A 25,064-nucleotide genomic window follows, 5' to 3' on the forward strand; every position below is an offset into this window, starting at 1 on the left:
ACCATACCCGCCATACCCCCGGGAACTGATCTCCCCAAGTCCTCGCCACTCTAGGATCGTTTACTAACGGACAATCTAACCAAAAAAGCAATTTCTCTAACATATCGCAAATTGGTTAATCATCAGAAAGATCCCACACAAAACCTTAGGGAAAAATGGCAAGCAGAGGTGGGACAGATGGACGAGCAGGATTGGCAGGAGGCGCTAGCATCCCCTGGAGAGGTGGCAATCCCTTCAGACTAAAACTCGTGCAACTTATAATATTTCTCAGAACACACTTCACCAGAACCACACTCCACAAAATAGGGAGGGCTGACACACCACTGTGTCTTCGGTTGTGGGCTGGCGGGCACCTTTCACCACACATTATGGGATTGTCCCCACATTGCACAATATTGGAGGGCAGTCATGGCTATGATCACTCGAGTGTGTGGCTTTAATGTCCCCCCTGAACCATGGAGATGCCTGCTCAATGTGTGGGAGTCAACAGACCTTAACCACGCGCAGCAGGAATGGGCGACCCTGGGTATCACACTGGCCAAACGGAATTTAGCTCAACATTGGGGAGCACAGACGGTCCCCTCTCATCAACAGTGGTGTCGAGACCTAGACAGTGCTATGGTGGCGGAAAATGCAATAATTATTCATAGAGGGTGTCCCCGAAAAATGGATGCGAGAGTGTGGGGGAAATGGAACACATTTTGAGGGAACATATGTGCCCCTCCACCTGAAGAAACTGATCTGGAACTGAGTGACTGACAACTATATCTAACGTTATACATGGAAGAATTTTATATACTGCACACGCGAATCTCAAGGGGGAGGTGGTTAAGCGAAAGTACTTATATACTCTGTTCACTCTATGGCATTACCTTGTATATATAAGAACCAAAAATAGTATGCGGTTGTAATCAGCTATGTTCGATGCCAATAATAAAAATGTTCACAAAAAAAAACCCATTACAGTTGGGCAATCAGGGCATGGGTACACACACATTCATAACCTTGCGAAGGACTTTTCCTTCCAAACAGCAAAATATTTTCACAAGCTAAGAAAACATTTATTTAAAATGTATCAAAAGAGCATGCTCATTCTTTGCAGACCTTTATTGAGCAATATGCATACAGCCAAAGCAAGCAAACATGGGGACAAAAAATACTCAGGCTATACACAGACTAAGGATCTTAAAGGAGCAGTTTGCAAGCACTGATTTCTACATTTGTCCTGAAGCAACACATTTTAGCCATTGATTTCTGTACTTAACAACCGGCTTTTATACTAACAAAATGTATTTACTGCTAAATTATATCACTATGTTTTTATCAGTAAGCAACCGGTTGATTCATGAAATTATTAGTGCAAATATGTCTCTACTTTCGTACATGTATTGCATGGCTACTACATTACACATGACATTATCCGTTTAACTTACATTTGAAATCGACAATTACCTTATCTGATTTTTTTCATAAAGATTGATCTTTTTTTAAGTACAGTGGCTGGTTTCAATACAAGACTACTTTAAAAAGTTCATACATACTTTTTCAAGCCGTTTACAGAAAGCTTCAAATTTCCCAAATATGTACATTTCAGAAACTTCAAAGGTTTTCTCCCCTGCTGCTTGTAGAGTCTGCTTCTTTGTACTATGGAAACATCTCTGGTACTCTTTAAATAAGAATGTGCAGTCCTGCAAAAAAACAAAATGGGAATAAATATCTGAAAATACTAATGTAATATTCTCAATCTAATCAGGTAAGCACTATATTTAATTAGAATTTTGTGAATAATAGTTTAACACATATATGAAGCCTAATTTTTTTTAACTCAAGTGCAAAAGAGGGCCAATGTCTAACACCCGCACTCCCTACCCAGTCCATCTGTCGACGATTGGCTGATTCTGGCACAGGAGGCTTTCTTTTCTTGGTCAAGCCTAAACAGCGTTTGCGCTGTAGGCGCACTGTTGTATCTACTTTGGAGTTTGACTCCTCCATTGGGTAGGATTGGCTTATCTATGTGTCATTTAAAAATGTGACTGTGGTAATGGCTGATATGTGTTAAATGTCCCACCTTTCCATACAAGTTAACTCCCATGGAGTATTGCAGAGGTGACGAGCAGGGACGGGCCCTCTGCTTGAGTGCTTTTTTTTTTTTTTTGCTTGAATGTGCTTTGGCTATAAAACGTGTTCAGCAGCACGAGCACTCTGCTTGACTGCTTTTATTGTTTGTCTGTTTTTGCTTGAATGTGCTTTGGCACTCTGAATTTGTCTTTATTGTTTGATCATTTAAAATCATTACAATTAGAAAATACTTTTTATATATGTAAAAATATTTTTAAAAAGATGAGCTGTAAATAAACAATTTTAAAAAACTATAATGTTTCTAAATTTCATTAAGGCATAGTGTCCCAGATATTAAATGTACACAATTTTCTGGTGGCATAATTTATCTGGTGAAGGGTGTGGGCCAGCAGGGACTAAAAATTCATTGTTAAAATAGGAGAACAGTCTTGGCATAGACAAGGAAAAAGAGAAAAAAGAAGAAAAAGGAGGCTAACTTGGCGGTTGTCTCTAAAGGTTTGAAAGTTCTGTGTGGTCTCGGGTATCGTTGAACAAGTTACCGTCGGTAACAATATATCTGTACGTGACATTGATTAGTTATGGATTCCTCACCTTAGAATTACCCCAGGCGTCAGACTGGATCCAGCGAATTTTTTCCTCAGCAATACCTCTGTGCGCCGATAGGAGGCGTCGGTCGACTCCGCATTCGTCGTTGGCGTCGTGGTTGCCCGAATTACGTTACGGTATCTACTTAGATGCCACCCTCGCGCATTGACGAACAAGTTACTTACCTTCGGTAACGATGTATCTGTAAGAAACATTAGTTAGTTAGATTCCTCACCTTAGAATATCCCTAGGCGTCAGGCTGGATACGGAAAGATTTTTGTAGCAATACCCCTTGCGCGTCGCTAGGCGTCGTCTGCGGCTCCGCGTCCGTCGTTGGCGTCGTGCGCCGGAATGAAGTTGTCGGAGTACATAGACGCCGCCCTCGCGCGCTGACGTCAGTTCTTGTACATAGCTTTCCACGCCAGGAACGCAGAGCCATGCAAGAGACCGACACTGGTGCCAAAAAATCTAGGGTCCTGAAAAGGATAGCCTTAACCCTAGATGTCAGTTCGCAGAACGGGGAGGCTGGGTGGGTCGGTGAGGAATCTAACTAACTAATGTCTCACAGAACGGCCAAAGTAGCCATCTCTCCGGACTTGGCTGTCCAGGCAATAGTGCATGGCAAACGTGTGCAGTGAAGCCCACTTCGCCGCCTGACAGACAAGGGAACTCCCTGTCCCAGGGCAGTAGTAGCCGCTGTGGTCCGGGTGGAATGGGCTCTCAGCCCAACAGGAGGGTCCTTTTTTGCCAAGGAGTAACAAATCTTAATACACAAAACGACCCACCATGAGATGGTTCGTTTGTGTACTGCCCGCCCCTTCTTAACACCAACGTAGCCAACAAAGGGTTGGTCGTCCACCCGGAACTGTTTGGTGCGGTCCAAATAAAAAGACAGCACCCGTTTTGGGTCCAGACGGTGGAGCCTCTCTTCCTCCTTCGAAGGATGCGGAGGCGGAAAGAAGGTGGGCAACGTGACAGATTGCCTGATGTGAAAGGGGGTCACCACTTTGGTAGAAAAGAAGGACGAGTCCGGAGGACAACCTTGTCCGGATGAACCAAAAGGAAAGGAGGCTTAGATGACAAAGCCTGGAGCTCACTCACCCCTCTAGCCGAGGTGATAGCTACCAGGAAAGCAGTTTTAAGGGTCAGAAGACGAATGGGACAATTGGGAAGAGGCTCAAAGGGAGCGCACATCAGAAAGGTCAAGACAAGATTCAAATCCCACTGAGGCATTACGAAGGGGACAGGAGGGAACATGTGAGTAATGCCTTTGAGAAAACGTAAAACAACAGGGGACTTGAAAAGAGAAGGCTGATCAGGAAGCCGTAAGAAAGCAGAGATTGCAGAAAGATAACCTTTCAAGGTGCCCAGAGCAGATCCCTGCTGGGCCAAGGAAAGGAGAAGAACCTCAGAAAGAGGGGCTGAAAGGGGATCCACAGCCTTTACTGTGCACCATGCCACAAATTTGTTACACCGGCAGGCGTATACCGTCTTAGTGGAGGGACGCCTGGCTGCCAGAATAACGTCACAGACTTCAGGAGGCAAGTCAAATGGCATCAACTGTCGCCGCTCAATCTCCACGCATGGAGGTGGAGGCTGGAGAGGTTCGGGTGGAGGACCGTCCCCTGCTGCTGTGACAGAAGGTCCTCCTGAAGAGGCAATCATATCAGGGGATTGATTGACATACTGAGTAGCTCGGGATACCAGTACATTCGTGCCCAATCCGGAGCCACTAAGATGACTTGGGCCCGGTCGCGCCTGATCTTCTTCAGCACTCTGGGCAGAAGTGGTATAGGCGGAAAGGCGTACAACAGACCGCAACTCCACTCGTGACGAAAAGCGTCTCCGAGCGAGTGCCGCCTTGGAAATTCCAGAGGGCAGAACTGCTGACATTGCGCGTTCTCTTCGGTGGCGAATAGATCTAACCAAGGCTCTCCCCACTGCAGAAAGAGACCTTGCGCCACGTCCGAGTTCGGACGCCATTCGTGATCCATCATGCACCGTCGGCTGAGTTCGTCTGCTCTGACATTCAGAGAGCCCGCCAGATGTTGAACCACCAGGATGATATCCTGGTGTTCCAGCCATGTCCAGAGGCGCAGAGCCTCCTGACAAAGGGTCCACGACACCACCCCGACCTGTTTGATGCATAACCACATGGCGGTGGTGTTGTCCGTGAACACCTGCACGACACTTCCCCGGACAGAGGGAAGGAAGGCTTTCAGTGCAAGCCGGATCGCTCTCAGCTCCAAAAGGTTGATATGGAGATGAATCTCTGCCGGAGACCAGAGTCCTCTGATCTCCGCCTCTCCCATATGGCCTCCCCATCCCAGGAGGGACGCATCCGTCACTACTACGTGCTTCGGTTGGGGTAGGGAGAGGGATCTGCCGCTGACCCAATCGCGGTTCGTGAGCCACCACTGCAACTGTTTTGCAGTGCCCTCTGAGATCAAGACATGGTCGGACAGGTTGCCCCCACTGCAGAGCCCGCATTCGCCACCTGGCGTAATGCACCAACAGGATGCAGGAGGCCATCAGCCACAGAAGCCGCAGCACCAACCTGACCGAAACCCAGGATAGAGGCTGAAAGATGGGAATCAGAGCCTGAATATCCCGGACCCGCTGCTCCGGAGGATAGGCCCAGAACTGCGCCGAATCTAGAACCGCTCCGATAAAGAGGAGCTTCTGGGAGGGACTCAGGTGCGACTTAGGCACATTGATGGAGAACCCCAGCGAATGCAGGAGGTCGGCCGTAGTCTGGAGGTGGGAGACAACTTGCTGGGGCGAGCCAGCCTTCAACAGCCAGTCGTCGAGATAAGGGAAGACTGGAACCCCTAATCTGCGCAGATGAGCTGCGACCACCGCCATCACTTTCATGAACACCCGAGGGGCACTGGTGAGGCCAAAGGGGAGCACGGTGAACTGAAAGTGCTCCTGACCCACCGTGAACCGCAGGCAACGCCGGTGGGCCGGCAGGACGGGGATGTGAAAATAAGCATCCTGCAAGTCCAACGCTACCATCCAGTCTCCAGTCTCCAGGGTCTAGAGCAGCCAGAACCTGAGCTAAAGTCAGCATCTTGAACCGTTCCTTCCGGAGGAAGGCGTTGATGCTCCTGAGGTCCAAGATAGGGCGTAGGCCCCCTTTGCCCTTCTTGGGAACCAGAAAGTAGTGGGAATAGAATAGCAACCACGGCCTACTTCTGGACCAGGAACACGCTCGACAGCCTCTTTGGCCAAGAGGGCCGAAACTTCCTCTCGCAGAAGATTCAAGTGATCCCCCGACATACGGTGGTACTGCGGTGGCATGGCTGGAGGGTCGTCTCGAAGGGGAGGGAGTAGCCCCTTCGGACGATTTGCAGCACCCACCTGTCCGATGTGATGGATCGCCAGTGGAGCAGGTGATGGCGAACTCTGCCACCCACTGGCGTGGAATGGGCCTGAAAGCGTGGACTAGGAGGGCTTTGAGGCGGATGCTGCCGGGGTGGATGTGGACTGACCGGCATGTTGTCCTCCAGTACCGCCTCAGCGGAATCCACGTCCGCGACTGCATGCAGGTTGGTTCTGCGGCCGGTGGCTGGGCGGACGTGAGGAAGCGCCCCTTCCTTGGCCACGAAAGGGACGAAAGGCGGAAGTTTGCGGCCGTGGGGCCGAGAGACCCAAGGACTTGGCCGTAGCCCGGGAGTCCTTGAAACGAGCCAGCGCACTATCCGCCATCAAAGGGCATATCCATGAGGGTACTCTGGACATCCCCCGAAAAAGACGTGGACCACAGCCAGGCGTGGCGCCGGAGCACCACCGTGGTGGAAATCGCCCTACCCAGGGAGTCCGTAGTGTCAAGTCCACACCTGATGGCGTGCCGTGCTGCATCTCGCCAGTCAGCAATCGAGGATGAGTCTTGTCCGGGCCTCCTCCGTTTAGGCATTTAGGAGTCCTAAAGTTAGGACTCCTAACTTCTGTGAATACCGAAGTGAGTAAGTGTCTTCTGTGAATACCAAAATGAGTAAGTGCCTTCTGTGAATACGAAAATGGTAGTAAGTTTAGAATTTTGTCTTAAGTTAGTTCTGTGAATCGGGCCCACGAGCAGCACGTCCTCCACCGCATCCCACAGGGAGTGGGAGAAACGGTCCAAGAGGCAAGCAGTGTTCAAAAAACGCAAACCCAAACTGAGTGAAGAGAACAGCTTCTTGCCAAACTGTTCCAACCTCTTGGATTCTCGATCTGGAGGAGCGGACGGGAAGGAGGATTGGGAGGTTGAGGCCTGGATAACCAGACTCTCGGGGGTGGGATGTTGGGAGAGGAAACTGGGGTCGCCCGGAGAAGGGCGATGGCGCCGGGACACGTTCCGATCCACAGGAGGAACTGTGGAGGGCTTGGACCAAGTGCCCTGCAGAATGTCGGTGAGGGTCTCATTGAACTGCAGCAGAGGCTCTGTGGAGCTTGCTGTCGGTTGAAGCACCTCTGTGAGGATGTTAGTCCTCACGGCCACAGCAGGCAACTCCAGCCCAAGGGCTTTGGCCACTTTGCGCAGCACCACTGTGAAAGCTGCACCTTCCTCCGAGGCCACAGTCGGAGGAGAGATGAAACCAGCGTCCGGGGAGGTATCCAGACCACTGGCATCCCCCAGTTCGTCTGCCCAGTCCCTTGAAAGCTGTGCCTGTCTGGCCAGAGGGTCCTCAGACCCCTCCCAGTCGCCCTCGTCATCCGATTCCTGATAAGAAGGAGGAAGGATCGGAGCCGGGCGCTAAATGAAGTGCTCATCCATCGGCGTCTGATGCGGCGGCGAGCGGCGCCGCGCCGGCATCGGGCCCGGACCGAGGTGGATCGGTGTCGGCGGAGGAGGTGTCGTGAGGTCGACCGGCGCCGGCAGAGATCCAGGTCTGGATCCTTCGGGGACCTGTGGCGTCGGGACCGAAGTCGCCGAAGGCGCCAGGGCCGGAGCCGCTGGCACGCAAGGTCGCCCAGTCGAGCCCGCGGGGCCTGAAGGCCGGCAGGCGTCGACGGCGGAGCCAGGCTCCTCATGGCCGAGAGGAAGGCACTGACCTCCGCCGGAGTCGCGTCAGTCCCAGGGACCGGCGGGTATGGGGACGGATGCGGCTCCAAAGAGCGGTGTCGCCTCTTTGACTTCTTGGATCGCTTCGACTTACCCGAAGACTTCGAGCCCGACGAGCGATGATGGTGACTGCGGCTCCGCGATCGGTCCTTGGACCTCCTCCTGGACCGGGACCGAGAGCGGCGCGGAGCCGAGTGCCGAAGCTCGAGAAGCTTACGGGACCGCTCCCGCCTAGCTTTCGATGTCAATGCCTGACAATCGAGGCACTACTCCGCGTCATGGTCGGCCCCCAGGCAGTAAAGGCACCGGCGATGGTGATCCATCACCGACATCAGTCGATGACAGGCGTCACAGGCTTTAAAACCAGGCATCCTACCGGCACCAGAGTCGAGTCGACAGACGAAAAAGTTAGTCAAAAAGTGACTAAGGGGTAAGCTCTTCCTGGATCGGCGCTTACTGGCACGGAAAAAAGAAGAACTGACGTCAGCGCTGTGAGAAGTTGGCCTGATATATGATGTCACTAATTCTAGTGTACACCTTGTATCAGTCCAAGCAACCCTTATGGTGATTGGTTGTAAAGTCAACCTTATAGACCAGCTATCCTAGTGGTAGCATGGACAAGAGCAGTCTTAGGCTAAACTCTGAATGGCATGTGAAGCCAGCTGTTATACCATTTGTAACCCCTTGAATACCAAATGAAAGGACACCACAACAGATATATTATAAAAATAGAATGTATTTATTCTAGTTAAAATACCCTCAGCACTCTTTATGGGATTCGAGGTAAGTACAACACAGTCTTATTTAAGCATACATTAAGTCACACAGGTAAGTAATACAGTTAGGCCCTAGAGGCCACGCAAACCATATACTAAGTAAGTGGTATAAGGACCACTGTCACGGAAATAGGATAGGCCTAGGGAATCGCTGGGGCTACACTATACTACCCAAAGTTAGGAAGGGGGAGGCCCACGGGATTCAGGTGCAGAGTGGAAACACTCACGCGTAATGCGTATAATCGATAGAAATAGTACAGTTCAGAATTGAGCAGTGTTAGGACACTTCTGGTATAGCTAGAAAGTCGAGACTCGGAAACTAGACCCTAGGATAGTCAATACCCTTGTGAGCACTGAAGTACCCAAGTTACCTAGCCCACGGGCTGCGGGTACCATATATAATCCCTTGAATACCAAATGAAAGGACACCACAACAGATATATATATAAAATAAAGTGTATTTATTCTAGTCAAACCCTCAGCACTCTTTATGAGATTAGAGGTAAGTACAACACAGTCTTATTTAAGCATACATTAAGTCACACAGGTAAGTAATACAGTTAGGCCCTAGGGGCCACGCAAACCATATACTAAGTAAGTGGTATAAGGACCACTGTCACGGAAATAGAATAGGCCTAGGCCTAGGGAATCGCTGGGGCTACACTACACTAGCGTTAGTTAGGAAGTGGGAGGCCCACGGGATTCGTGTGCAGAGTAAAAACACTCACGCGTAATGCGTAGAAGTCACTAGCAATAGTACAGTTTAGAAAACGATAGATTTAGGACACTTCCGGAGTAGCTAGGAAGTTGAGACTGGAAAACTAGACACTAGGATAGTCACTATCCTGATGAGCACCGGAGTACCCAAGTTACCTAGCCCACAGGCTGCGGGTGCATAGGAGTAAAGATGCGTCGGTTTTCGTCGTCGACTCCTATGGATGCCTGAAGAAAGATGCTGACAGGCAGTCAGTGAAGAGTGTCCGGTGGATCCCAAGGCTGGGATCAAGAAGAGAGGAGACCTGCAAGCAGAAGGGACAGAGTCAAGGTCACTAGCCAGTGACCACGTGGAACCAGGAAGGAACCAGGCGATGTCGTGAAGATTGCAGGTGAAGGTGAAGCTTGTCGCTGCAGCCAGGAGGACCAGGAAGCGTCGAGGACGACCAGGACCAGGAGGCGAGCTGTCCCACGAAGGCTCTTGCTGTCGGCGGCGTCGAAGTTGGACTAGGACTCACCAAGCCTTGGCAAGCTGAACCCACGAAGAACGGAGGACTTGCTTCTGGTGCAGACCAGGAAGGTCTGGGGTGCTTCTTCTTTGCAGAGAAGCGGGAGCCAGTCTGGAGGAGCCAAACCAGCGCAGAAGATTTCAGGGTGCGTCGTCACAAAGGCCACTAGCCAGCGGGCAAGCAACCGGACAGACGCAGCAAGCAGGAAAATGCAGAAGGGCCCCACGCAGGACTCGTGGAGTGTGGGGGGCTGATCTTCGGTGCAGATGGTGCTTGGGGTTGGGGCTTCTCAATCCCCGGTGCACAACTTCGAGGGTGCCTCAGAAGCTGCGCTTTAAGTTACTAGCCACTTTTCCCAGGTAGCCGGTCCCACGTCGCTCGTCGCCTCCACGGATCTCAGCTTTGCTGTGGATGTGGATCAGGGTCGGAGAAGTCTGGAAGTCAAGGCTCTGGTCGGGCTCTGCAGTCGGTTCCTCAAAGAAAGTGGGCAAAGCAAAGGGTAGTCTCTTGATGGTGCCTGTTTGCACAGGGTAGCCACTCCTTGGCCACAAGGGAGATTCTTCACTTCTTCTTTCGTCGAATGTCGAAGGTCCAGAGTTTCTGTTCAAGTTGCAGGTTCAGGATAATCTAATCTCTTGAGGCCCAACTCCCACTCTTATACTAATCTGGGGGGCTGGGATACCTGCTAGGTCACGCCTTATGGGTGGGACCTGGGAGGGGGTGGTTACACCCACTTCCCTTTGTCCAGTTTCGCGCCAGAGCTGGGGGTGGAGTGCCCCAGCGCCGGTTTGAACTGGACTATGCAAGGAACACCTTGTGTGCCCCAGGCATGTCTCATTCCTTTCAGCCCACCCTGCCCCAATACACTAAAGGCTGTCTGGGGAGGTGCTAGCACCTCCCCAAGCAGGAAACCTATTGTCCAGGCCTCCCTGGCTGGGATCACTCCCAGCTGCAGGAGGTCAGACTTGTGTCGTGGCAGCAGCATCCATTTTGTGATGCTGAGGCTTTGGTCAGAGGCTAACAGTGAAGTATGATTTTAACATGTCTTTCCCTCTAGAAGGGGGGAGTAATATCCTCATGTCCAGAAATGGCATGGGGGTATTATTCCACAGTGTTAGACACCTTACACGACATGTTTCGATAATGCCAAACCATAGTTACCAAAACCGTCTAAGATTATAAGGCACTTTAAGAGTATATGGTAGGCTATATAATAGAACAGCTATAAGGACTTGGTTCCGAAAGCTGCAGACAGGCTCAGCTCATGCTAGAGCACCATCTCACATGTTACCAAGCACTCTGCCTCCAGGATTGTTAAGGCCTGCCATAGGAGTGACTGATAGGTACACATGGGTCTATATGTAAGTTAGGTATAGGAATACTACACCTAAGCAAGGGGTGATTACACGACCTTGCCCCAGCTGAGTGATCAGCCAGTTGTGTCAGAATGGAAGGCCAGGCCAGGGGTGGCATAATACATGCTGCAGCCCCTGGTAGGCCTAGGGTACACCTATGCCCTGGGTACCTAGGGTACACTGTACAGGGGCCAATAAGGTGATCCTATCCAAATGGGTTATGCACCTAAAGTACATAGTATTAATTTAGAGAGAGAACAGCAGGGCTGTGGGTCTGATTAGCAGGCCCACAGCCACATCTAAGTCGAAAACCCGTAAAGCAAAAGCAAAAAGTGGGGGTGAACATAGAAAGCAGACCCTACTCTCCTACACAACCCCCCCCCCCCAAACTTAGGGACATTAAACTAACCTTGACCAGTTGAGTCTTCATGTTCTAAGTGGAAATATCTGGAGAGTCCATCTGCATTGGCATGGTCAGTCCCAGGTCTATGTTCCACTGTGAAGTCCATCCCCTGTAGGGAAATGGACCACCTAAGAAGTTTGGGATTTTCACCCTTCATCTGATTTAGCCACAAGAGGGGCTTATGGTCTGTCTGAATCTTGAAGTGAGTGCCAAACAAGTATGGCCTCAGCTTCTTCAGGGCCCAAACCACAGCAAAGGCCTCCCTCTCAATAGCTGACCAACGTTTCTCTCTAGGGGTCAGCCTTCTACTTATAAAAGCAATGGGCTGGTCTTGACCATCTACATTCAGTTGTGAAAGAACAGCTCCCACACCTAACTCAGACGCATCTGTCTGGACAATGAACTCTTTGGAGTAGTCTGGACTTTTCAGAATAGGTGCACTGCACATGGCCTGCTTCAGGTCATCAAATGCTTTTTGACAGCTTACTGTCCACTGAACTTTCTTTGGCATCTTCTTGGAGGTCAAGTCATTAAGTGGTGTCACTATGGACCCATAGTTCTTAACAAACATTCTGTAGTACCCAGTCAGGCCCAAGAAAGCTCTGACCTGAGTCTGGGTAGTTGGAGGAGCCCAGTCCTTTATGGTCTGGATCTTGCTCTCCAGTGGTTGAACCTGACCCCCACCAACTAGGTGGCCCAGGTATACAACCTTGCTCTGCCCTATCTGGCACTTAGTGGCCTTGATAGTGAGGCCTGCCTTTTGCAGGGCCTCTAATACATTCCTCAGGTGGACCAGGTGATCCTCCCAGGTGGAGCTAAAGACAGCAATATCATCAAGGTAAGCTGCACAATAATCATCCAACCCAGTAAGGACTTGATTCACCAACCTTTGGAAAGTGGCAGGTGCATTCTTCAAACCAAAGGGCATTACCACAAATTGATAATGTCCTCCTGGGGTCGAGAAAGTAGTTTTGGCCTTTGCACTCTCAGCTAATCTGATTTGCCAGTAGCCTGCTGTCAGGTCAAATGTGCTCAAAAACTTAGCAGCTGCCAGTCTGTCAATGAGCTCATCTGCCCTAGGTATTGGGTGGGCATCTGTCCTAGTGACAGCATTGAGACCTCTGTAATCCACGCAAAACCTCATCTCTCTCTTACCATCTTGGGTGTGAGGTTTTGGCACAAGAACTACAGGACTAGCCCAAGGGCTCTCTGAAGGTTCAATGACTCCCAGCTCCAACATCTTTTGTACCTCAACTTTTATGCAGTCCCTGACATGGTCAGGTTGCCTGTAGATTTTACTCTTCACAGGCAGACTGTCACCAGTGTCCACCTCATGGGTGCACCAGTTTGTCTGACTTGGGGTCAGAGAGAACATATGTCTGTAGGATTGCAGAACTTGTCTGCAGTCCTGTTGCTGATGGACAGTGAGGCTGTCAGAAAAGACCACACCATCAACTGAGCCATCATCAGGGTTCTGAGTCAACAGGTCTGGGAGAGGGTCACTCTCTTCCTCCTGTCCCTCATCTGTAGCCATGAGTAGCCCCATGTCTGCCCTGTCAACATATGCCTTCAATCTGTTGACATGAAGCACCCTGTGGGGGCTTCTGGGAGTCCCAAGGTCTACCAAGTAGGTGACTTCTCCCTTTTTCTCAACAATAGTGTGGGGTCCAGACCATTTGTCTTGGAGTGCTGCTGGGGCCACTGGCTCCAACACCCACACTTTCTGTCCTGGCTGGTAAACAGTCAGTACAGCCTTTTGGTCATGCCAAGCTTTTTGGAGTTCTTGGCTTGCCTCAAGGTTTTTAGAAGCCTTCTTCATATACTCTGCCATCCTGGAGCGGAGACCAAGTACATAATCCACTATGTCTAGTTTGGGTTGTCTGAGAGGTCTCTCCCATCCTTCCTTCACCAAACACAGGGGTCCTCTTACAGGATGCCCAAACAAAAGCTCAAAAGGGCTGTAGCCAACCCCCTTTTGTGGGACCTCTCTGTAAGCAAACAGAAGGCAGGGTAAAAGGATGTCCCATCTTCGCCTAAGCTTGTCTGGTAATCCTTTTATCATTCCCTTTAGGGTCTTGTTGAATCTCTCAACAAGCCCATTGCACTGTGGGTGATAGGGTGTGGTGAACTTGTAGTTAACACCACACTCCTTCCACATTGCAGTCAAGTATCCTGACATGAAGTTGGCACCTCTGTCAGAAATGACCTCCTTTGGAAAGCCCACTCTGGAGAATACTCCAAGCAGGGCCCTTGCCACAACAGGAGCTGTTGTGGTCCTCAGGGGAATTGCTTCTGGGTACCTGGTGGCATGGTCCACTATCACCAGTATGAATCTGTGCCCAGATGCTGTTTGTGGGTCCATTGGTCCTACAATATCTATGCCCACTCTTTCAAAGGGGACCCCCACCACAGGTAGTGGTATGAGGGGGGCCTTTGTGGTGCCACCTGATTTGCCACTGGCTTGGCAGGTGACACAGGAGCGACAAAACTCCTTAGTATCTTCTGACATATGGGGCCAGTGAAAGTGAGGGACAAGCCTGTCCCAAGTCTTGTTCTGGCCTAGATGTCCTGCAAGGGGAATATCATGGGCCAAGGTAAGAAGGAAGCCTCTGAACTTCAGTGGTATGACCAACCTCCTGGATGCACCAGGCTTGGGGTCTCTAGCCTCTGAATACAGTAGCCCTTCATCCCAATACACTCTATGGGTACCTTGAGCATTCCCTGCAGCCTCAGCAGCAGCCAGCTGTCTGAGGGGTTCAAGAGAGGGGCAGTCTAATTGAGCCTGCCTCAGATCTGCCCTTGAAGGTCCCCCTGTCCCAAGAAACTCAACCTGATCAGGTTCAAGTTCTTCTAGGACAGTTCCTTCAGGGCTCTCAGAATCATCCTCCTGGGAGGGCTGATCCACCACCTGAGGCAGGGGGGAAGGCACAGCCTTAACCCTACTGCTCTTTCTCTTGGGTTGTGTCTGGTCCATAGTTTCAGGATCCAGCATTTGTTCAGTGGTGCACTTTTTGGCCTGTGACCTGGTCACAGCAAGGGCATGTGCATCTATCCCCAGCATTTCTGCATGGGTCCTATACTCCACTTCAGACCAAACTGAAGTTTCAAGATCATTGCCCAGTAAACACTCTACAGGAAGGTCTGAACTAACAACAACTTTCTTGAGGCCAGTTACCCCTCCCCAGGAGAAGTTAACAATAGCCACACTATGGGAGGTAGTGGCATTGCTAGCGTTGGTCACTAGGTAATTCTCACCTAGTATGATCTGTCCAGGGTCCACAAAAGCAGGTGTCACCATTGTGACACTAGCTCCAGTGTCCCTGTAGGCCTGAGCCATTCTTTGGTTGATAAAAGGAGTCTGTCTGTACTTGCCCAGGTTACTGGGGCCTACAGTAGAGGACAAAGCTAAGTCCCCATCACAGATCAGAACAGCCTGAGTAGGTACTCTGACTAGGCCAGAATCCTCCTCAGTTCCCAGGGTTAACCCTACTACACCCTTTTGCTGGGAACCACCACTTACAGCTGAACTAGGGGGTACAGTTGCCTTAGGGGCAATGGTGGCTGGGGGCTTATCCTTTTTGGTGCACTCACTAAACCAATGTGAGTTGGACTTACAACAGTTGCACCATGGTTTCTTTTGGCCATCTTTCTTTTTATCCTTTTTGGGACCACCCTCCCCCTGAGCCTTTTGGGGGCCTGGTGAAGACTTCTGGTCTTTTTGTTTCTGATCATTACCCTTCTGGTCTGCCTTTTTCTGATCACCGCCCTGGTTCTGGTTTTTCTGCTTAACTCTAGTCCTGACCCATCTATCTGCCTTCTTTCCCAATTCTTGGGGAGAAGTCAGATCAGAATCAATCAGGTGTTGATGCAATAGCTGGTTTTGACAGTTGTTAAGTATTTGCTCTCTCATGATCAAATTATACAATCCTGTATAGTCCTTAACCTTACTTCCCATTAGCCAGCCTTCCAGAGCCTTAGTGGCACAATCTACAAAGTCAGTCCAGTCCTGAGTCTGTGTCTTCTGGGTATCCCTGAACAACAACCTGTATTGTTCAGTGGTTAGGCCAAACCCATCAATCAGAGCACTCTTCAGGACAGTGTAATTATCTGCATCCTCATCACTAACTGTGAGGAGCTTATCTCTACCTTTCTCAGAGAAGGAGAGCCACAAGATAGCTGCCCACTGACTTTGGGGTACCTGCTGTACTTTGCAAGCTCTCTCCAAAGCAGTTATCCATTTGTGGATGTCATCCCCACACTTGTAGGGAGGGACAATCTTGCTCAGGTTTCTATTATCATAGTGCCTGTCTCTATCCTTAGGGATATTGCTGCCACCAGTGGGTTCTGACCCACTTAACTTTTGCTCTCTAGCCAGAGCAAGCTTCTCCTTGGCAAGGGCAAGTTCTTCCCTCTGAATCCTCAGATTAGCTTCCCTCATTCTGGCTTCATGTTCCTTTCTCTCAGGGGAAGTCATTCCCCTGTGAGAGGAAACACTAGAGATGCTAGAGACATGGGAGTGGATGGATTCCCTTGAAGGGGATCTGTCCCTCCTGTTTCTCTGGTTAAGCCCACTTGGGGGTCTGTATGGGGGGACCCCATGCAAACTCCCATGTAAACTTAGGTTAGCCTGGCTAAGTCTTCCTACTTGGCCCTGGCTGTCTACCTCTCCATCTGAAGCCCCATCTGACTCCTCTGTGGTGGGTAGACCCTCCTCTGTACCTAGGGTACCTGCCTGAGATGCCCTAAGAGTATCATACTCCTCTAGGAGTTGTCTTAACTGAAGGAGGGTAGGGTTTGCACCCTGTTTTATTCCTCTGGAGGTACACAAGTGTCTCATCTCCTGGAATGTTAAGGTATCATATCTAGAGGGGGTCTTTTGCAGACCTGACCCTCCTGAGGGAGCATCTACTTGATCTCCTCTCAGAGACATGATCGAGTGAGGGTGTGGTGTGTGCACCTACCTACACTAGTTGTTTCTACTAAACCTCTCTAGTAGTTGTAGTCAGGGTGTGTTACTCCCTTCAACCTACAACTACTAAGTCCAGTAGGACTTAAGTATTATAATCTATGTTATATGTACCTAGACAATATCTGTGTGATCTTTCAATTTAGTATCTCATGATTACAATGGTATTACAACAGCAAGCTCAGATCCCAACCGCTGCTCACCAATGTGAGAAGTTGGCCTGATGTATGATGTCACTAGTTCTAGTGTACACCTTATATCAGTCCAAATACCCTTATGGTGATTGGTTGTAAAGTCAACCTTATAGACCAGCTATCCTAGTGGTAGCATGGACAAGAGCAGTCTTAGGCTAAACTCTGAATGGCATGTGAAGCCAGCTGTGATACCATATATAATCCCTTGAATACCAAATGAAAGGACACCACAACAGATATATATATAAAATAAAGTGTATTTATTCTAGTCAAACCCTCAGCACTCTTTATGAGATTAGAGGTAAGTACAACACAGTCTTATTTAAGCATACATTAAGTCACACAGGTAAGTAATACAGTTAGGCCCTAGGGGCCACGCAAACCATATACTAAGTAAGTGGTATAAGGACCACTGTCACGGAAATAGAATAGGCCTAGGCCTAGGGAATCGCTGGGGCTACACTACACTAGCGTTAGTTAGGAAGTGGGAGGCCCACGAGATTCGTGTGCAGAGTGGAAACACTCACGCGTAATGCGTAGAAGTCACTAGCAATAGTACAGTTTAGAAAACGATAGATTTAGGACACTTCCGGAGTAGCTAGGAAGTTGAGACTGGAAAACTAGACACTAGGATAGTCACTATCCTGATGAGCACCGGAGTACCCAAGTTACCTAGCCCACAGGCTGCGGGTGCATAGGGGTAAAGATGCGTCGGTTTTCGTCGTCGACTCCTATGGATGCCTGAAGAAAGATGCTGACAGGCAGTCAGTGAAGAGTGTCCGGTGGATCCCAAGGCTGGGATCAAGAAGAGAGGAGACCTGCAAGCAGAAGGGACAGAGTCAAGGTCACTAGCCAGTGACCACGTGGAACCAGGAAGGAACCAGGCGATGTCGTGAAGATTGCAGGTGAAGGTGAAGCTTGTCGCTGCAGCCAGGAGGACCAGGAAGCGTCGAGGACGACCAGGACCAGGAGGCGAGCTGTCCCACGAAGGCTCTTGCTGTCGGCGGCGTCGAAGTTGGACTAGGACTCACCAAGCCTTGGCAAGCTGAACCCACGAAGAACGGAGGACTTGCTTCTGGTGCAGACCAGGAAGGTCTGGGGTGCTTCTTCTTTGCAGAGAAACGGGAGCCAGTCTGGAGGAGCCAAACCAGCGCAGAAGATTTCAGGGTGCGTCGTCACAAAGGCCACTATGTTATGTTATGTTATGTTATGTTATGCACTTTTGTATTGCGCACAGCTGCCCCAGCTAAGGGGCGTCCTGGCGCATGGCAGGCAATGTGCAACAGAAAACAGAAACACAACACAGATAAAAGATCTATTTAAAAAAGAAACGTTTTCAGAGCTTTGCGAAAGGCCAGGAGGTCAGTCAGTAGCCGCAAGTCCACTGGGAGGGAATTCCAGAGTTCAGCCGCCCTCACCCTAAAAGAGCGACCACCAGCCCGACACAACCTGTATCGGGGGACCACCGCGAGCGCTTGGCCTCCCGATCTCAAAGCGCGGGGAGGAACATACCACGACAGGAGGTCAGCAAGAATTGGCGGACCTGCTCCCCTCAAGATCTTAAACGCCAAACACAACACCTTAAACTGGATGCGTGATTTAATGGGGAGCCAATGCAAGGATCTCAAGACACCTGAGACAGAGCTCCTTCGGGGTAAGCCTACAATGGCTCTAGCCGCGGCATTCTGCACTCGTTGAAGGCGGGTAGTCTCCGCCATATTGGTCCCTACCAAAAGCGAGCTGGCATAGTCCAGGCGAGATAATACCGTGGCCTGGACTATCAGCTGCCTGGTACCACGGTCAAAGAACTTAAGAATGGGCCTCAGCGACCGCAGGATGCCAAAACAACCGGCCGCGATTTTCTTCGAGTGGACCTCATAGCTGAGAGCGGGATCCATCCACACTCCCAGATTCCTAAGTTCAGTGACCGGGAGAGGGGCCGGCCCCAGTTCAATGGGCCACCACTTGTCCCCCCACAGTTCCGCCTTCCTGCCAACGATCATGATCTCGGTTTTCTTCGCGTTGAGCTGGAGACAGTTGTTCTTCATCCAGCTTGCCACCGCCCTGAGTCCACTCTGAAACCTGGGGGCATCCCGATCCGCATCCCCGCTGATAGTCACCGCTAGCTGAGTATCGTCAGCATACGAGACCATAGTCATGTCCCATTGCTTGACGATCTCAGCCAGCGGTCTCACATACAGATTGAAGAGCGTGGGGCTCAGCGAGGAGCCTTGCGGGACCCCCTGTCTCAGAGGAAGGAACTGGGACTGGTACGGTGGCAGCGCAACGCTAAAGAAACGATCGTTTAGGAAAGAGCGAAACCACTGGAGGGCAGAGCCACCCAGCCCGACCTCCTCCAGGCGATGCAACAGGATAGGATGGGACACGGTGTCGAACGCGGCGCTCAGATCTAATAAAACGAGCGCCGCTGTCTGCCCCGCATCCATCACTGTGCGTAGGTGTTCAGCCATGGAGAGAAGGGCAGACTCCGTGCTGTGACCAGCACGGAAGCCATTTTGGGTGGGATCCAAGATGTTAAACTGGATGAGGTGGGCCGAGAGAACTTTGTTGACATGGGCCTCCATTACTTTGGTAGGCCAGGGAAGCAAAGAGATAGGCCGATAGTTTTCAGGCTTGTCTGGGTCCAATGAGGGCTTCTTAAGGATGGGGGAAACCATCGCCCGCTTCCAGCTACGGGGGACCGTGCCCGACTCCAACGAGATGTTAATCAGGGAGTGTATCACGGTCCGACCCACGAACGACTCATCTCTAAAGAGAGCCGAACTGAGAGGGTCGGCGGGGGACCCAGATTTCACCTGCTTTGCCAAGATGTTAAACCCTTCCAATGTCAACAGGGGAAGCGAGTGCAGGGCTGTGTCTCCACAGATGGAAATCGGAGACTCAACTGGGGGTCCTGTGGATGGAAAGGTCATATAGATGTTTTGGACCTTTTCCTGAAAGAACACCGCGAGAGCCTCACAATGAGCAGTAGAGCCCGTCGTCGGGGCATCGGGGCGCTTAGCTAGAAGATCCTTCATCAATTTGAAAATAGTTTTCGAGGGGTTAGAGCTGTTGCCGACTTCGGCAGTATAATACAATGCCCGAGCACGGCACACAGCCCGATGGTATACTTTGACGGAGGCGAGATAGATAGCTTTTTTCCCCGAATCGTACGCCTTCCGCCAAGCCCTCTCTGCACGCCTGCAACTGCCCTTGAGCGCACGTAGGGCGCCATCGTACCATGGGCTAGATTCTCTGGCACTGGTCTTACAGGCGGTGAGTGGAATGAGCGCATCTAGTGCTTTGGAGATCCACGCGCAGAACCCATCGTAACCTGAATCAACAGTTACAAACGGATCTAATGGCTCTGCAGCGAGGACACGGTGCAGATCTTCCAACCGTAACTTGCCCCAGTGCCGCCTTACGATCAGCTTTGCAGGAGGGATGACAGTCCTACCTGACAAAGGGGTACTAATGGCGACCAAAGAATGATCAGTCCAACCCAGGGGCGAGACGGCAGTGATAGAAGCATTAGGCAAATTAGTGAAGAAGGGATCTAGCGTGTGGCCACCGATGTGGGTGGGCTGCTGAACAAGCTGCAACAACTGTAAGGCCTCCAGATCCGTGAGAATGCCACTGACCGCGGGTAGGTTAGGTCTATCGAAATGGAGATTAAGGTCCCCCAGAATCGAAAAATTGGGACACCCCACCACCAAGGAGCTGACCACATCCGGGAAAGCGGCGCGAAACGCCGCCTCGCTCCCTGGGGGACGATAGACCACCATCCCCGAGAGTGAAAAGTGTGGAGTGACCAGAATCTTAAACAGCGCACTTTCACATCCCGCAATGGTCAGTGCGGTCCAGGAGCAAGTAAGACTAGAACGAATAGCCAGGGCAATTCCCCCTCCCCTAGAAGATCGATTAAGGGTACGGACTGTATAGTCAGGGGGGAATGCCAGATTAATAATGGCTGCGTCCTCGTCTTTCAGCCATGTCTCGGTGATAGCCACGATGTCCGGGCTTGCATCCTGCAACAGGTCAAATACTGCCTGATAATGTGACACCAGAGACCTAGCATTAAAACTAAAAATGCGGAGAACATGCTCCGGGCAGGTGTAGCAAACGGCTGCCACCGGACGTGTGGGGGCAATAGAGGTAGCTTGCTCCAAAAACCACTGCCAGCGGGCAAGCAACCGGACAGACGCGGCAAGCAGGAAAATGCAGAAGGGCCCCACGCAGGACTCGTGGAGTGTGGGGGGCTGATCTTCAGTGCAGATGGTGCTTGGGGTTGGGGCTTCTCAATCCCCGGTGCACAACTTCGAGGGTGCCTCAGAAGCTGCGCTTTAAGTTACTAGCCACTTTTCCCAGGTAGCCGGTCCCACGTCGCTCGTCGCCTCCACGGATCTCAGCTTTGCTGTGGATGTGGATCAGGGTCGGAGAAGTCTGGAAGTCAAGGCTCTGGTCGGGCTCTGCAGTCGGTTCCTCGTAGAACGTGGGCAAAGCAAAGGGTAGTCTCTTGATGGTGCCTGTTTGCACAGGGTAGCCACTCCTTGGCCACAAGGGAGATTCTTCAGTCTTCTTCTTTCGTCGAATGTCGAAGGTCCAGAGTTTCTGTTCAAGTTGCAGGTTCAGGATAATCTAATCTCTTGAGGCCCAACTCCCACTCTTATACTAATCTGGGGGGCTGGGATACCTGCTAGGTCACGCCTTATGGGTGGGACCTGGGAGGGGGTGGTTACACCCACTTCCCTTTGTCCAGTTTCGCGCCAGAGCTGGGGCTGGAGTGCGCCAGCGCCGGTTTGAACTGGACTATGCAAGGAACACCTTGTGTGCCCCAGGCATGTCTCATTCCTTTCAGCCCACCCTGCCCCAATACACTAAAGGCTGTCTGGGGAGGTGCTAGCACCTCCCCAAGCAGGAAACCTATTGTCCAGGCCTCCCTGGCTGGGATCACTCCCAGCTGCAGGAGGTCAGACTTGTGTCGTGGCAGCAGCATCCATTTTGTGATGCTGAGGCTTTGGTCAGAGGCTAACAGTGAAGTATGATTTTAACATGTCTTTCCCTCTAGAAGGGGGGAGTAATATCCTCATGTCCAGAAATGGCATGGGGGTATTATTCCACAGTGTTAGACACCTTACACAACATGTTTCGATAAAGCCAAACCATAGTTACCATAACCGTCTAAGATTATAAGGCACTTTAAGAGTATATGTTAGGCTATATCATAGAACAGCTATAAGGACTTGGTTCCGAAAGCTGCAGACAGGCTCAGCTCATGCTAGAGCACCATCTCACATGTTACCAAGCACTCTGCCTCCAGGATTGTTAAGGCCTGCCATAGGAGTGACTGATAGGTACACATGGGTCTATATGTAAGTTAGGTATAGGAATACTACACCTAAGCAAGGGGTGATTACACGACCTTGCCCCAGCTGAGTGATTAGCCAGTTGTGTCAGAATGGAAGGCCAGGCCAGGGGTGGCATAATACATGCTGCAGCCCCTGGTAGGCCTAGGGTACACCTATGCCCTGGGTACCTAGGGTACACTGTACAGGGGCCAATAAGGTGATCCTATCCAAATGGGTTATGCACCTAAAGTACATAGTATTAATTTAGAGAGAGAACAGCAGGGCTGTGGGTCTGATTAGCAGGCCCACAGCCACATCTAAGTCGAAAACCAGTAAAGCAAAAGCAAAAAGTGGGGGTGAACATAGAAAGCAGACCCTACTCTCCTACAGGGAGCCCCCCTGCTTGTTGAGGTAATACATGGTAGTAGTATTGTCCGTCTGAACTAGCAGGGAGTTCGTCTTGAAGGAGGGATGGAACACCTTCAGGGCCAAGTGTACTGCTCTGAGTTCCACAAAGTTGATGTGGTAAGTCATCTCCGTCTGTGACCATATCCCCTGAATCTGAAGAGGGCCCGAATGCGCTCCCCAGCCCTGGAGAGACGCATCGGTCACTATGGTCTGGACCGGAATATCCTTGTGAAAGGGAGTCCCCTTGCAGACATTCTCTGAGGAGCACCACCATTTCAGAGACTGTAGAGCGTGTTGGGACAGATGAATCTTGTCCTCCCAACGCCCCCGCCTCTGGTCCCATTGATCCTCCAGACATTCCTGCAGAGGCCTCATATGCAGACGTGCATTGGGGGTGAGAAAGATGCAGGAAGCCATCGACCCCAGTAAAGAGGACACCGTCCTCACTGTAGGAGAGTGGGCTGAGAGGAGGTGCAGGGCCTTCCAACGGAGAGATAAGCGTCTCTCCTCCGTAGGACACACGCTTGCGTTCAAAGTATTGACTGAGGCCCCCAAGTACTGGAGACACTGCACAGGGATCGGCATTGACTTCGACATGTTGATGTGCAGTCCCAGGCGATGAAGCAAGGCAGCTGTCCTGTTGAAATGACACTGGGCTTCCTGGTACGTGGCAGCTTTGATCAGCCAATAGTCCAGGTACGGATACACAAACACTTTGTTCTTCCGCAAGTGTGCTGCCACCACCGCCATGCACTCGGAGAACGTCCGTGGGGCAGACTTCAGACCAAACGGGAGTACTGTATACTGGTAATGGTTGTTGCCTACCAGAAACCTCAGGAACTTGCGATGCTTTTGTGCGATCGGCACATGAAAGTAAGCGTCCTGCAGATCTATGGCGCACAGCCAGTCTCCTCGATGCAACTGAGGGTAAATCTGATGCAGGGACAACATACGGAACTTTTCTCTGCGGATCCACCTCAAAGGAACAGTTTCTATCGCCTTCTTCTTTAACAGAATGTCCGTCTCCCACTGGAGCTCTCGTACCATGTAGGGAGAGCGCACTGGTGGAATCTGTGGAGGCGGGCTGGTGAAACGAAGACTGTACCCATTGCAAACAATATTCAGCACCCACTTGTCCTGAGTTATTGTCCTCCACTCTGCCAGGTAGTGTTGAATACTTCCCCACACCGGAGCGGGTAACGGATGAGGGGGAAGTGACCTTTCAGGGCTTCGACCCGGCCGGGCCTTTGTTCCCCGACGAGGATTGATGCTGGCCTCTGCCCCTCTGGCGCTTTTGAAAGGACTGCCTCGAGAACTGTTGTTGTGGCTGGTGTTGTTGTTGTTGACCAGACTGACGCCCTTGGCCGCGTTGTTTAGAATAACGCCTGCCATAGGAACGGAATGATCTCTTCTGTTCCTTGGGTTTTTCCAACCCTACGGCCTTCAGGGTTTCTGCTTCGGCCTTCAAGCGGGCCATTTCGTCATCCGCATGAGACCCGAACAACGTCGTGCCAGAGAAAGGCAAGTTAGCAATATTTTGCTGCGCTTCAGGCTTTAGAGAGGTAAGCCTCAGCCAGGAATGTCTCCTCATGTGTACTCCATGACAGTACCCATGGGCCGCCAGCAACGATACATCCCCCGCTGCACTGATGATCTGGTTGGAGACCATCATGCCCTCAGTCAACACCTCCTGGAAGTCCTCCCGTTTATCCCTAGGTAGGGAGGCAGCAAACTGTTGCAGGGAGTCCCAAAGCGATCGGTCATAGCGACCCAGCAGAGCGGAGGCGCTAGCAGCCTTCATAGTCGTGGCCGACGTAGAGCACATTCTCCTCCCCAAGGAGTCCATCTTGCGACTCTCCTTATCCGGAGGAGCCGTGGAAGAGGGCGTCGTGGAGTGTTGTTTCTGAGCCGCAACCACAATGACAGAGTCCGGGGGAGGGTCCACCCTGAGGAACGCCGGGTCCGAATCAGGGGCACTGTACTTTTTCTGCAACCGTGAGGGAGCAGACTTCACCACGGCTGGTGTCAAGAAGACCTCCATGGCTGGTTCCTCCAATCCTGGAACCAAAGGAAGGAGGGGGCGTGACAGGTGAGCCTTGTGCAATGTCTCAAATATCACAGAGGTAGTGGGAACCGGTACTGCTACTGAGATTCCCAATTTCGCCGCCCCCCTCATCAGTACATCCTGGAAAGTGGCAATATCATCCACCGGCGAGATTCTAGTAGGCGGTGTTTCCGACAACGAGGGGGAAAGCCGTCCATTGCCAGAAGAGTCCGTATACCTCGTGCCTCTGGAACGAGATCTATATCTCCGTCGTCCATGCCTTGTGTGAGTGGACGATCTGTGCCTGCTCCGTGACCTCCGGCGAGATCGAGAGCGTGATATCCTTGTGAAAGGGAGTCCCCTTGCAGACATTCTCTGAGGAGCACCACCATTTCAGAGACTGTAGAGCGTGTTGGGACAGATGAATCTTGTCCTCCCAACGCCCCCGCCTCTGGTCCCATTGATCCTCCAGACATTCCTGCAGAGGCCTCATATGCAGACGTGCATTGGGGGTGAGAAAGATGCAGGAAGCCATCGACCCCAGTAAAGAGGACACCGTCCTCACTGTAGGAGAGTGGGCTGAGAGGAGGTGCAGGGCCTTCCAACGGAGAGATAAGCGTCTCTCCTCCGTAGGAC

General features: G+C 51.2%; 1 protein-coding gene across 1 annotated transcript in view; it reads right to left on the minus strand.

Annotated features, from left to right (window-relative positions):
* The window catches only part of DNAH8 (dynein axonemal heavy chain 8), a 13,985,216-nt gene that overhangs the window by 12,372,840 nt on the left and 1,587,312 nt on the right, over positions 1–25,064 (minus strand). Inside the window, exon 12 of the mRNA XM_085610239.1 lies at positions 1,542–1,688. Coding sequence (XP_085466365.1) covers positions 1,542–1,688 — 147 coding nt within the window. The remainder of the gene's footprint in view (positions 1–1,541; positions 1,689–25,064) is intronic.

The sequence above is a fragment of the Triturus cristatus genome, chromosome 6 (assembly GCF_964204655.1).
Source record: "Triturus cristatus chromosome 6, aTriCri1.1, whole genome shotgun sequence".
Taxonomy (NCBI): Eukaryota; Metazoa; Chordata; class Amphibia; order Caudata; family Salamandridae; genus Triturus; species Triturus cristatus.